At 36.4% G+C, this 12,484-nt stretch overlaps 1 protein-coding gene across 1 annotated transcript in view; it reads right to left on the minus strand.

Annotated features, from left to right (window-relative positions):
* LOC145673451 (uncharacterized) overlaps positions 1–12,484 on the minus strand; it is a 94,636-nt gene that overhangs the window by 41,554 nt on the left and 40,598 nt on the right. The window contains exons 5-7 of the mRNA XM_081743163.1: positions 12,174–12,254; positions 7,760–7,925; positions 89–224 (exon numbers count right to left, since the gene is read on the minus strand). Of these exons, the coding sequence (XP_081599289.1) occupies positions 89–224; positions 7,760–7,925; positions 12,174–12,254 (383 nt within the window). The remainder of the gene's footprint in view (positions 1–88; positions 225–7,759; positions 7,926–12,173; positions 12,255–12,484) is intronic.

Below are 12,484 nucleotides of genomic sequence, written 5' to 3' on the forward strand. Positions count from 1 at the left end.
CCCGCATCAAAAGCGAGAATATTTACCATCTAACATCAACGAAGCGTTCGTAAATGCTGATATAAATGCAAGTATCAGTGTGACCTACCTGTGCTAGACCAATCGGCCGATTTTCTTTTTTTACTCCATGTTCCGTAATTAGTAAACGCCGAGCTGCCCTCAAATACAACAGGTGTTTTCTCCATATCCGCTCGTCCCTTCTTTGCATCCGTTGTTTCGATCACCTGTGAACGAACATTATTAGATTTTATCGAAGGAATCTTACGTTATATACAAAGTCTGAATAATTTCTTCGACATAGAAGATACATGACAAAGAAATATACATGTAACTTTTATAATACCATCATAACGTCACTTTATCTTTTAAATCAATACACCAACATAAAGAATGTTTTTCATAGAGCGCTAATAAATTCTACACATATTTGGAGGTACATATAATGTTGGCCTTAATATTAAGAGCACTTGTTTTCAATTTTCGTTTGTAGGTGTCTCAGGTCATGAACCGTTAGTTAGTATATTTGACTACAAGTAACAATAACCAATGTTAGAAGGTTAATTCGGTCATACAAATGCTGAATGTGTCTACAGCACGGTATCCCATGCTCACTGTAGATCTCGGCGTAACTAAGCAATGGTCGTTACCGCAGTCCGGCTGACAGTCGCATCTCGTTCTACTATGTCCCACATGTGTTCAACAGGGCTTGGATTTGGAGGTCTGGCAAGGCGTACACCGAGTAGAGCACGCTGATTTGTTCTGGTAGTATGAGAACACGTGTTATCCTGCTAGTGGATGGCACCCACAAGATATTCACACAGGACAGAAGATTACGAATGTACATCGCATATCTATAACTGTCTTCTCGTAAGAATATAATTTGATAATGATTTTGCAGGGAACTTTTAATACTGATACTATGTATATAATCGGGAAATGTATATTTGTGGTAAAGGATGAGGACCCATAAGTGTTTTTCTCTAAGAAGTTAAATATTATGAGTTGTGAATTTATAAAGTAGGATCGTTAGTAAAAAGAAATACACACAAATTACAGCCAAAAGTTTATAATAACCTAGCTGAATACACTGAAACATTCTTAATGCAACAAATCACAAAAATGTAAAAAATCGCTGTGGCTTGTACAATAACCAAACTATGTGAAAACCTACGCAGTAAGTAGTCCGAGCCGTCTTCACAGTTTTTTCCACTTTCAGACCAATGAGAAACGTCAGCATTCATGATATAGGAGGCTTGTGGAAGTAAAGAAGACCTAGTGCTTGTAAATATCTTTGATAACCCAAATACCATAATACAGCGCTATATGTGCACAACACCCAACTACCCCTGCACCAACCTTGCATTCGCAATACCAGCCACGAATTGGAGGTGAAACATCATTGTGGTACTGAATTCATGCGTTTTGAAAGACGTGTGATGAGATTGTAGTTGGACACGAACAATATCATCTCCCTCTCTTTGTGAACAAATAGTTCATAAGGAAAGACCCAATTCATTCAAATCCCTCTGTGTAAAACTTGGCTTGCTTAATTTGATACCCCAAGCGTCATGTCGCGCAACTCCTGAATGGTCAATCTTTGAAAGTTCGTTGAAGTGTCAGCGGACATCTTGTGCCAAGTACTCTTGCGTTTTCCCAGTTTTCGAATTCTACTAGTGTTTGTAAATGATTAGGTTGGTTCACCAAGGTTAGAATTCATTCGGTGATGATCTCGTCTTCCGTATCAGTTGAGATACGAGAAGGTCGAAAATTCGAACAAACTCGCCGATCATGGGTATCTCTGTGTTCGGCATTACTTGTCCTAGAGTTTTGCATCGTTTGATTAAACCATTGACAGCTTCGATCCCCCAAATAATACATGTAACCAGTCGTGACTCATTTGATTCATTTGCGGTATGCTGTTTCTTGCTTTGTAAGAAATGTGGTAATTTGAAATAGGTCTCTCTTGACTCTTCAATATTTTGTACCACACACACATCTCTACAACTTCGCATATAGTTACTACAGTGGTTTCTGTTCTGCTATAATCACTGCATGGACCTTCTTTCTCTCACAAATGCACCTTCCGTGTGATCAAATGCGGTTTCGTTTGGTCTTCACAGGCAATTTTCTGCAACATGACGTCAGTGCAGCAACTACCTACTGATATGCTTTTTCTTGGTTTTTGCTATGAGCGCAATCATGATACACTTTGTCACTTACATATTTTATGTGTTGTTACATGCTTAGTATATTATATAAATAAGAAAGTATATTAACGTTGCGCTCATAGTTTAACAAGCACGAGACTAACGAAAAATCAGCAATTTTTGCAAAAACCCTTCAACTATTCGAGTTTAGAACTCTAAAATAAACGTAAATATGAATAGCGTGAAACAAATATTTATTGCATCGTTACGTAGGTATGTTATATATTTAACACCGGTAGTTAGAATTGTTGTAGTACTCATTTCATTTTTTAGAGATTTTCAGAGCCAAAAAACGCCCTTATGGACCCTCATCCTTTCATAGGAAGAATTATAAATACGAAAATTAGAATGAATAAAACAAAATGTTGCTAAATGGACAAGAAAGTTTTATTTTTGTTTTATTGTTCTTATTTAAAGCTCTTTTGACATGAAATTTGCTACATACATGTCTTTGCCGATTATACATATACTAACATTATAAGAAATTCCGGGCGAATTCGTTATCAAATTATATTCCTACAACAACATATTTATAGACACGCGACAATAGTTTTGGACATGAATGTACAACGCATTAATCATACTTCCCTAAACGAAAACGAACAGGAAATGCATCTTATTGTCTCATTTCACAATGCTAAATGTGGATCTTGTATGGCTATCACATGCTGGATATTTCCTGCTCAGCTACAAGTCTACAAACACGCATACGGCCGTCACGATGTCCGAACACAAGCAACTCAAATCACTGAATCCATCGCTCTACGTTCGGCTCCCTATTTCAATCTCTCCTATACCACAGGAACGTTCTCGGTGAAAGCTGGTGTCACGGGTAATCGCGCAAAAGAATCTAGAAATGTAAGACTTATCCCCAACAATCGATTCTTTAGTGTTTCGTGCGGTGTTGCCACACTATCAGTTCGGGTGGCTTGAATGATCTCGGTACTGTTGAGATTCCCCAGACCCCTTGGTCTCGGGTTCATTCACAGAACACTAAAAGAGGTACTCCGTAAGATCTTTCGCCAAACGCTTCATTAAATCATAGCGGATAGAATCTAATAAGTGTGCGCTCTCCGCAAGCTTTCCATTTAAAAAGCATTAACAGCGGCGAAACCTCGAAACTTCAGCGCTGGTATCGCATTAGCTCCCAACTTCAGTAGAGCTCCCAGAAAATCCCGCGTTTGTTTCTATAACTAGTTGTGAGGTGTTTTTAAGAATTGTTGCCGAGCGTGCTTATTTATTATTATTATTATTATTTTACACAAGTTACTCGGTGTAAGCAAAGAAGTTTTTTATTGTTTTTATTGTTTCTGTGAAAGTTTGAGTTGAGAGAGGAATTATTTTCCTAACTTTGAACAAACAGTGATGAAGCCTATTAAGTATTTCTGTTCTTCATAGATTGTCCCCTATTTGTGTTGGGTATTTGTGTGTGCCTGTGAATCCATTGAAATATTCTACACCGTAGTGTTGTGTTACGTTGTATTGTGCAGTTGTAAAGTTAATTAGGATGCCCAGCTGTTTCGTGCCGGGCTGCAAGTCAGGGTATGGTCACAATAAATGTAGTGAAAGAAGACACTATTTTAAACCTCCACGGAACAAAGTCTTGTTTCAGAAGTGGGCAAAGGCAATTCCACGAAAAGATCTCCCGCTGACAGAGAAAAGATGCGTATGCGATCTTCACTTCTCTGAAGATTTAATTGTAAAGGTCGATAAGTTTCAAATACAGGGAAAGATAGTAGAACTTCCCAGAAAAAATGGGGTTTCCGATCTGATGCTGTACCCCACTTATTTCCCAATTTGCCCTCTTATTTCAGCACTAAAAATGTGAATAAAAGGAAAGCACCGAAGGAAAGGGACTCCTATAATAGCAGAGATAATAAAGTGCAGGCGGTAAAAATCTCTAACAACAGTGCAATGCAAACGAGCTTAAATTTGATGGATTTGTTGATTTAGGAGAAGAGACACCAGAAGAAACAAAGTACCAATTAGCAAATCATGCACTTGTGTTTACGTTTGTTCCACTATTGCAAAATTGGATTCAACCTGTCGCCATTTATGCCAGCAAAAATTCAACTCCGGGTGATATATTAGCGAAAATATTGCTTCAAATTGTAATTAATATGGAAAATGCAGGTATACAAATAATGGGTTTTGTATCAGATGGTAGCCAATCAAATAAAAGGGCTTGGACATGTTTAGGCATCAGTGGAAAAAAAATCTAATATAAATTGTAGCATACGTCATCCATCAGAAAACAGTAGGCGACTTTGGGCGTTTTCTGATGCTGTTCATATATTGAAGTGCATTCGAAACCACTTTCACGACAAAAATACTGCACTGTACAAGAACCAACTTATTTACTTTGATATATATAGAAAAGTATATGATGCTGATACGTCACCATCATTTGCTGGATTACGGGTCTGCCCAAAACTAAGTCCATCTCATTTAGAACCTTCCAGTTTTCAGAGGATGAACGCAAGATTAGCATTTCAGCTTTTCAGTGCTACTATGGCCAAAAGTATACAATTCTTCCGTGATATTTGTACAACTGGGTTTGAAGATAGTGAATCAACAGAAATGTTCACACGGGATACAAACAATTTGGCAGATGCTTTGAATTCGTCGCTTCCTAGCACAGCTTTATACCGAAATTCTGAATCACATAAAACGTTGCTCGAAATGATGAATGTGATAAATTCTCTTGGAAATACTTTCGCATCGGAACGTACTCTTGAATCGTTAAGAGTAACATTGAAAAGCACACTGGAGGTAGCAGAATGGAGCCGTGGATTTCGTTACATTCTTACTGCAAAATTTAATCAAGATCCTCTTGAAAGACATTTCGGCATTTTGCGCAGTTTAAGTTGTGACGATCACCCTTCAACAATAGACTTCCTTCAGTTGCACATGTTGCAGTCCATTTATGTCCCCATTAAAAATGCTCTTACTAAAGCTGGAAATTGTAAGCCACAGATTGACACGCCTTTATCGTCTTTAGTAACGAAAATGCGATCCTTGGCAAAACAGAATGAAGAACAAAATCAAAACCTTCGGCAATGTGCAGAAAAATGTATTGAGCGAAAAATCAAGATTGATGCTTGTCGGCCTCGGGACTTTGCCTGAGAAACCAAAATAGTGGATGAAATTCGAGACACATGTCTTCCACATGAGTGTATAATATACTATCTAGGCGGTTATTTAATCAGGCAGGCTTCGAAAATTACCCAATGTTTACAATGTATGCAATCCTTGCAACAGAAGTCGGACCAAATTACTTCAAATTAAGCTGCACTACTGACGAAAATTAGAGAATTTAGTACTGATATTGGGGTCTCTTTTCTTAAACATCCGTCTCACGAGTTTTATAGGCTACTTTTGGAACTGGAGAACACTATTACACAGAAACTTCGTTCTCCACGTTTAATGTGGGGCGATGTGTTTTTTGAATGTTTGGATGAGTTGCCAGACATCGCTGTTCCTGTAGGACTGGGTTGCAGTACCTCACATGTAATGGAAACTATTCCGAAACTTATATTTCATTACATCCGTTGCCGTTTCTTTTTTCGTGCCAGAGAGATTCGTCGGGAACTTACGTCATCCAGTAGAGCGAAGACTGTTCGGAAACTCTCCAAGGTTGTATCTACATAAGGATTTTAGAAGTTTTGGGTAAGTAAACTACTTTTAAAATTTATGTTTATTATTTTATAATTGTATTGTGTACGAATTCTCTCCTTTTTCTTTTAATTTCTTAACATTAAATTCGTCCATAACGTGCTTATTTACTGGTAACACTCCGGCTTTTACAGGGAGCGATTTATGCACTAGCGCCACGAAGCGGTGATTTCGCTAAACTACAGAAGAGTTCTCACTTTCTATTCTACGCGCTATGATGAAATAGGAGAAAAGCAGGGTTGAAATGAAAAAAAAAAAAAAAAAAAAAAAAAAAAAAACGAACACAGAGAAGTAGGTGCAAAGCATCTAGGTGAGTACCATGTTAGAAAATACGATCACGTGCTATCCCTTCGTTTCAACTATAAATGTCTTAACACTATTATCTTTTTACATGAATATTATGTTCCGTGCTGTTGTTGAACATCGTTTCTGTTTCAAACAACAGCATTGTACTTAAAAAAATAATTGCATACACGAGATTTGAAACCTGAGCGTCTAGCACACTGAGCGTTTATGTAACCATATGACTATGCCGCGTATTGGAAAATTTAACGATGTTAGTGATCTTCAGTTTTCTCTTTATATTCCGATTTTTAACATCAAATTTTTGATGTTTCAGGCACGTCGTTGGATTTCTTCCTCTAACCTACTGGCATATATTTTTTTTTTTTAAATATATATATATATTGAGTGTTTTAATATCGAAAATGTGTGATGTCAGTGTGGAATAATTATTTACAAAATTACATAAAGATTTATATACACAGGATGTTAAGAAACTATTTGAACAAACTTTGGGAGTTTATTCCCGACACTGAAACCAGCAAAAAAATCCTTTGGAACTTTGGTCAGTGAGGGATAGTTTCGGCTACATAAGGAGCTGAAAGCGTGGGAAAATAAACTTCAGAGGACTGTAATTCAAAAACAATGCAACATAGAGAGTGCAGTTTAGAACATGACATTCGAAGTCATACCTGCTCGATTAAAAAATGTGTTTCAAACCTCCGCAAGATGTGTGCAAGGTATTCCCCAAAGGAACATAGAGATTACTTGCCAGGTTATAGGAAGTCCCTAAGTTCCTTTGGGGAATAAATTGCAACTCGCAACTCCAAATTATGTAATCCGAATAAATTTTGTCAGCTTCTCACAGTTACGTCTGTGCGCTATGGTTCTCTTTCTTAAACTACATGCTCACAGCACCACTTACTTCATTCTCACTGGTTGTTCGCATTCGTTTAGCTTTTCCACGTATTTACTTATGAGAGAATAGCGTACATGATTTGGCGACTGTGACTTTGAATGTCGATAGATATATGCTAATGTGAGGTGTTTCCGCGTTTAGTATTTTTTTGGAAGAATTCAGTAATTTGAAAATATTAATTAATCAGAAAACTTCAGGAACTTTCAGTTTCAGTGAAGTTTTTTGTCGTTTATCTGAACTAGCCAGCTGTAACAGAATGGAAAATTCACTGTTTTCGGTTATAATATTAATCAAGAGTTAAAGAAGATTCTAGAGTTTCATTTGTAACTATTTGGACCAGATGGAGATGATATCACGGAATATTGAAATAATCATCAAGTTTAAAAATTGACACGGTGTACATTTGATACAGAATGCGTCATTTGCGAACACTGACATACTATTTTATGTTTTTGACCTTAAAAAAGGAGTTACTTGTCTGATTTATATTTGCAATCGCGCTTTTGTGTCTAAATGAAGGTACTGGAACCTAGTACTAAAGCATTGATCAATAATTTTTCGTGATACCACTCTACAGTCATATGTATCACTAGCAACATTACACGGAAAGAATCGCAGGCGATATTTTGATAACCGCAGTCTTCGTACCAATTAAATTACAGAAAAAGCAGCTTACCAAACTCTGTTCATCTAGAACGATCTGCCCGTCGGGTCCAACCTTTACTCGTGGAGCAGGCATAGCAATCATTGACTCCTCCTCCTCTTCATTGTTCCTCGGCTCCAATTGGTTATCTTCTCCTGGATCGTCAACGGCTTCTTCTGCTAACCTCTCTTCCACAGACCTAAAATAAAGCTCTCATTTAGTTGCATTCATGTTCAGTAAAAAATGTCTGTCTATGTTGCTCATTGCCGGTTTCGCTGGAAAGTGTGTAACTTAAGGAATAGGAGGATTTCTAAACAAAAACAATATTAATAAATAACAAGCTAACTAGTAATTCTCTGCACAATTTTACATTTTGTGACTAATATACGGTAAATACAATTTTGTAACCTAAAGAAAATAAAAAAAGTGCCCTCTATATCTCCTGATATCTTATTTTGGATACGGACATTTTCTTCTCTCTCTCTCTCGAGAAGCCTATTTCTCGAAGCTAAAAGACTATCAATACTTACTTGCATAGTTTTGATATTAGCCTCAAAATATAGAAGAGTGTGCTTCTCGACATTACAAGAGCGAAATATAACTTACCAGACCGTAAACTAAAGTTAAAAGTTACTAAGAGCATATGAATTGCTTTTTCTCATTTTGTTTCACAAACTATTAGTGTAGGCCAATATGCTTTCAATTTAAAGTACACCCACAAAAGATTTTGAGGTTTTTCTTCCATTTGTATAACCTGACAAGTAGAAATAACTTTATCTCCCATTAAAGTAATTGTATTATTTAAATTTTAGATTTGAAATTAAACAATTAAACTTCTTATTTTCCAAGCCAATTTATGTATTACTTCTTAGCGCAACGGTCATTTCATTTAACTATCAATCATTTCAGTTTCGTCCCAATAATCTAAATTTTTGCTTCTATAAAATATCATAGATATGAATTTCCAAGTTCTTGTTAAGACAATATTCCAGTGAAGAACTCCCGGGATCTACTCGGTTATTTCGGATTCAACGAATTTAGCCTAATTTACATTTAGTATATTGCTTGAACAACACGTATCAAATTCCGATTGTAACTCTTTTATTGTTTTTTAATGTTTATGGTTTTGTTCTCCATTCTTCATCCTTCTGGGTTATAACTGTCATGATGCTAAAACATTTTATCATTATTTTTATATTCTATTATTATTATTATTATTATTATTATTGCTATCACCTACAAGAATAATGCCTTTTCCAAGAGGGCTTCGCAAATTATCAGGTTAGGTTAGCATCATCTTTGTTTAACAACTACTACTACTACTGTGTATACGATGATGAATTGATGAATCATGAAGTATATACAAATGGACATGAACATAAAACAGAACTAATGATTCATGACAGCATAGTCTCTGATGCAGAGGGTATCCACTTATACACTTATGTGGACAATGAACTATCAAAAGATATATATATATATATATATATATATATATATATATATATATATATATATATATAGAGAGAGAGAGAGAGAGAGAGAGAGAGAGAGAGAGAGAGAGAGAGAGAGAGAGAGAGAGAAGAATTGAAATCAGGTTTTTCGTAATCACACTTAGGTTAACTCTAAGAACACCAAGTTGACATGGTCGAAAAAGCTTTGGCAAATGAGGTTAATTCCATATCGCGAGCAAATATCAGCTTTATTTAATATTTACGATAGGTTCAAAGTGAATTTCAAAAGGCAAGCAAAGTCTTATGCATGTTAATTTATCAGATCTAGTTCAGACATTTACATTGGTAGACTAACGTATATATATACACACATAAATTCTTCTTTCGCCGAGTACACAACATATTAATCCAAAACTAACTCAATTATTACTAATAAGAATTTGGAACAGTTTAAGAGAATTCGAATTACGAAAAACCTGGACACTGAAGGTAAACACATAATTCAATCCCTGAATTACTCATCAACAGGATGTTACAAGGAAACAAGAAAGAAAAAAAGTCCTATCGTTTGTCAGCATCTCGTGCTTACAACAATGAAGAGACTCCTTACATTTGTAGTTTTAATAAGAAAGTATTCTGTTCATGAATTTCTTGTTATGTTTTATCCTTTTTTCTTTTACTTAAAAAACGCCACTGCAAGTACTTTTTAGTATGTATCTACCAAGGTCATTCTAGCCTGACGAAGACCTTGGGTTTAACAAAATAAATAAAAAATCTACATCACGATGTGGGGAAAACGTAACTTATTCCTTCGCGAGTATTCCTGTGCTCGGTATGACTGACGCATACGCAACAGTTAAAGCTACCATTGCAGTGAGCAATGTAGCTATGGTATAATGCATATATTCCAATGTATTAAGAAATAAGAATATTACAACAGCTAAAACTTTAACAATATGGAATAGAAACGATATTACATGCAAGAGTGCATGAACAGTAAGTTTAGTGAAGGATCAAAAATTATTAGGTGAACCACATGGAAACGTTCACTGGACCACAATTACGCCAATGAATACTTCAAATACAAGGGTTAGTCATAAGTCTTGCAATATTTTCACCAACCAAACGGCAGGAGTGTGGTATAGGGATTTCTTAACACGACGTTTGCCATTCCGTCAGTTTTTAGTGGCAGTGATGATGAGTGCTCAAGAATGTCTGATATGTGAACTGTTACTGTATGAGTTCGAACTCACGCATAACGCTGAAGCAATAACCCAAAACATTTGTTATGCGCAAGGGTGCAGCGAACCACAGCACAGCAACTAGTTGCTTTCAGAAATTTCGATCAGATTGTAAAAATGTTGGAGATCAGCCAAGGTCCGACAGCTCTATAGTATTAGACTCTAAGGTTATACGACACGGCATTAAGGAAAATTCATCCACTAACACAACACAACTATCAAACCCAATTCGTCATTTCCCAGTCCACTGTAGTGTTTCATCTTCATACAAAACCATCAGGAGCTTTCACACTGTGCCAAATGAGCTGACCGTAGCTCAGGTCCAGAGGAGAATAGATGTGTTCCGATAACTGCTAAAAAAAATTTGCGTCATGTGTTCTCTAAAGCGGATTGTCACACGCGACGAAAAGTAGCTTTTTTTTCTCGAAATATAAATGTGTAAAAATAGTAGAATAAGGGCCAACTTCCAAAAACAGTCGTCAAACAAGGCTGCTACAAGCTTAAAGTCATGCTGTTTGTGTGGTGGAACTTCGAGGGATAATTCACTTCAAGTTCGTTCCCAACAGTCTCGCCATCAATACCTATTTTTACTCCCGAACAGTTGAAGTGGATATATTCCCGAACAGTTGAAGTGGATATATGCTGTACTACGCCAAAAATATTCTGCATTGGTAAACCAAAAGCGCACCTTGTTGCAACAGAGCAACGCAAAACAACGCTCAGCTCGAAAAACGCAATAAAAAATTCAGGAACTTGACGGCATCAAACTGATGCCACACCCGGCATATACTCCTGACCTTGCTCCTTCAGATTACTACCTCATTCGGTCTAAGGGCACGCTTTCTTAAATCACGGTACATCATCAATTACCAGGAGATGAAAACAGCAGTGATTGAGTTCTTTTCCTCTAATGACACGACGTAGTATCAACGTGGAATCGAAGAACTGGCAGGAAGATGGCTGCAGACAGTCCAAATCGAGTGTAAAATGCTTTCATTGTACTGTAATATCTGCCTTAATATACAAGTACGTATGTTGTGTACCACAATATTGCAACACTTCTGCATTTTCCTTGTACTGAATACATTTTTTTCGTGAACTGATGAGTAACAGTTTATGGCAATGGGACTGCGGTGAATACCAATGTCAACAATCTTGAAATAATCATCCATAATCATTTACTGTTGGCAGTCTGTGCAAGATGTATTCCCGATAGCTAACACTGGTGAATTTTTACAATCAATCATCACATATAACGAAACAAAGGAGTTCTATTAAATATAATAATAAAAGTCGCCTTCCAATGATATCACTGAGTATTATTGCATTCCTGAGGATACCATAAGAAAACAATTTATATCATTTACGACCTGAGGTGATTGGAATTATTCTTTTTCACGACAATGTAGGGCCCACACTGACAACATAATAGAAGCAATTTTGACAGAAGTATGTTATACGGTCTTGTCCCATAAACCTTATACTTCAGATTCAACCCCCACTAATTATATCATTGAGTCGCTTAAGAGTGCACTTCAAAGAAAAAGAAAATCAATACAAATGGAGAACTGCCGAAAGTTGTCCTGCACCGACTACTGCAGCAGCAGTGATTGGACACACAAAGGAAAGTACTCTGAAAACTGACAGTTTGGTTATTGTTGGAAATTCTATCTTTTCTGTACAACAAAGTCTCGATCAACCTTGAACAAGGCTTGTATACAGCTAATGAAATCATTTTAAAGATAAACTTACGGATTGGTATCATTATCTTCACGTAGTCTGCTGTTCACTATCTTTTCTGTAGACACTCCCCTTGGGCTGGTTTCAGTTTTCCTAGAATAAAACAAAAAGTAAAATACACAATATGGCCCGCAGTTTATGTAAATCTGATAAAAGAAAAAATATGTACCTAGAATAATCTTATAATAATCTGTTATAACTGACATTACCATTTTCTAAAGAATTTTAAAGATAAATTCATAGCATACTTTTCTTTAACTCAAGTTTGCGTACTCCCTATACGAATACATAAAACTGAAGTAAATGAATAGAACAAAGTTAAG

Source organism: Thermobia domestica, chromosome 16 (genome assembly GCF_964235325.1).
Source record: "Thermobia domestica chromosome 16, izTheDome1.hap1.1, whole genome shotgun sequence".
Classification (NCBI taxonomy): domain Eukaryota; kingdom Metazoa; phylum Arthropoda; class Insecta; order Zygentoma; family Lepismatidae; genus Thermobia; species Thermobia domestica.